Genomic DNA, 516 nt, shown 5'->3' with positions numbered 1-516 from the left:
GTGGCTCGAACTTGGGGAGAATCCATCCAAGTCGTTCCTCCCGACCCGAATTCGTCGTCGTCAACTGGCCTCGGCACCAACCGGCGGCGCGCAAGTCTCTCCTGCAGTCTTCTTCGCCCAAACTCCTCCTCCTCCCGTTCCGTCCTACCGTCAACTGGCCTAGTCCGCGCGTCGCAAGAAACGATCGCCGTCGTCTTCCCCTTCGATCCCAACCTTTTTTTTTGCCAAAGTTCCCAGATCCCCCCCGTCCTGCCGTCAACTGGCCTACCACCCACCTCACGCGTGCGGCCGAGACCGCCTTCAATCCACCTACGCACCCCCCTCCACGCGCCCGGACGCTGCCGGACCCAGTGATGGGGAGGCTGTGATCAGCACAAATCGAGCCAAGGATCGGGCTGACGCTCAGCGACTCGTAACAACTAGGCTACTTGACCGCTTACACGACCCGCTTGGTCACTTCAGTCGTCTGCAGAGGATTTATCCCCGCGCGTGGTGACATTGCAATCCGCCAGCCAG

General features: G+C 61.2%; 1 protein-coding gene across 1 annotated transcript in view; it reads left to right on the top strand.

Moving 5' to 3' along the window:
- Nucleotides 1-496, top strand: part of VTN49DRAFT_6361 (uncharacterized protein) — a gene marked incomplete at both ends in the record, with an annotated part of 3,491 nt that extends 2,995 nt beyond the window's left edge. The window contains one exon of the mRNA XM_069414512.1: nucleotides 231-496. Within this exon, the coding sequence (XP_069265750.1) occupies nucleotides 231-496 (266 nt within the window). The remainder of the gene's footprint in view (nucleotides 1-230) is intronic.
- Nucleotides 497-516: the final 20 nt, after the last annotated feature.

The sequence above is a fragment of the Thermomyces lanuginosus genome (assembly GCF_041956635.1).
Source record: "Thermomyces lanuginosus strain ATCC 200065 unplaced genomic scaffold VTN49scaffold_40, whole genome shotgun sequence".
Taxonomy (NCBI): domain Eukaryota; kingdom Fungi; phylum Ascomycota; class Eurotiomycetes; order Eurotiales; family Trichocomaceae; genus Thermomyces; species Thermomyces lanuginosus.
The sequence above is the reverse complement of the archived record's forward strand: the minus strand, read 5'-3'. Positions and strand labels throughout refer to the sequence as shown.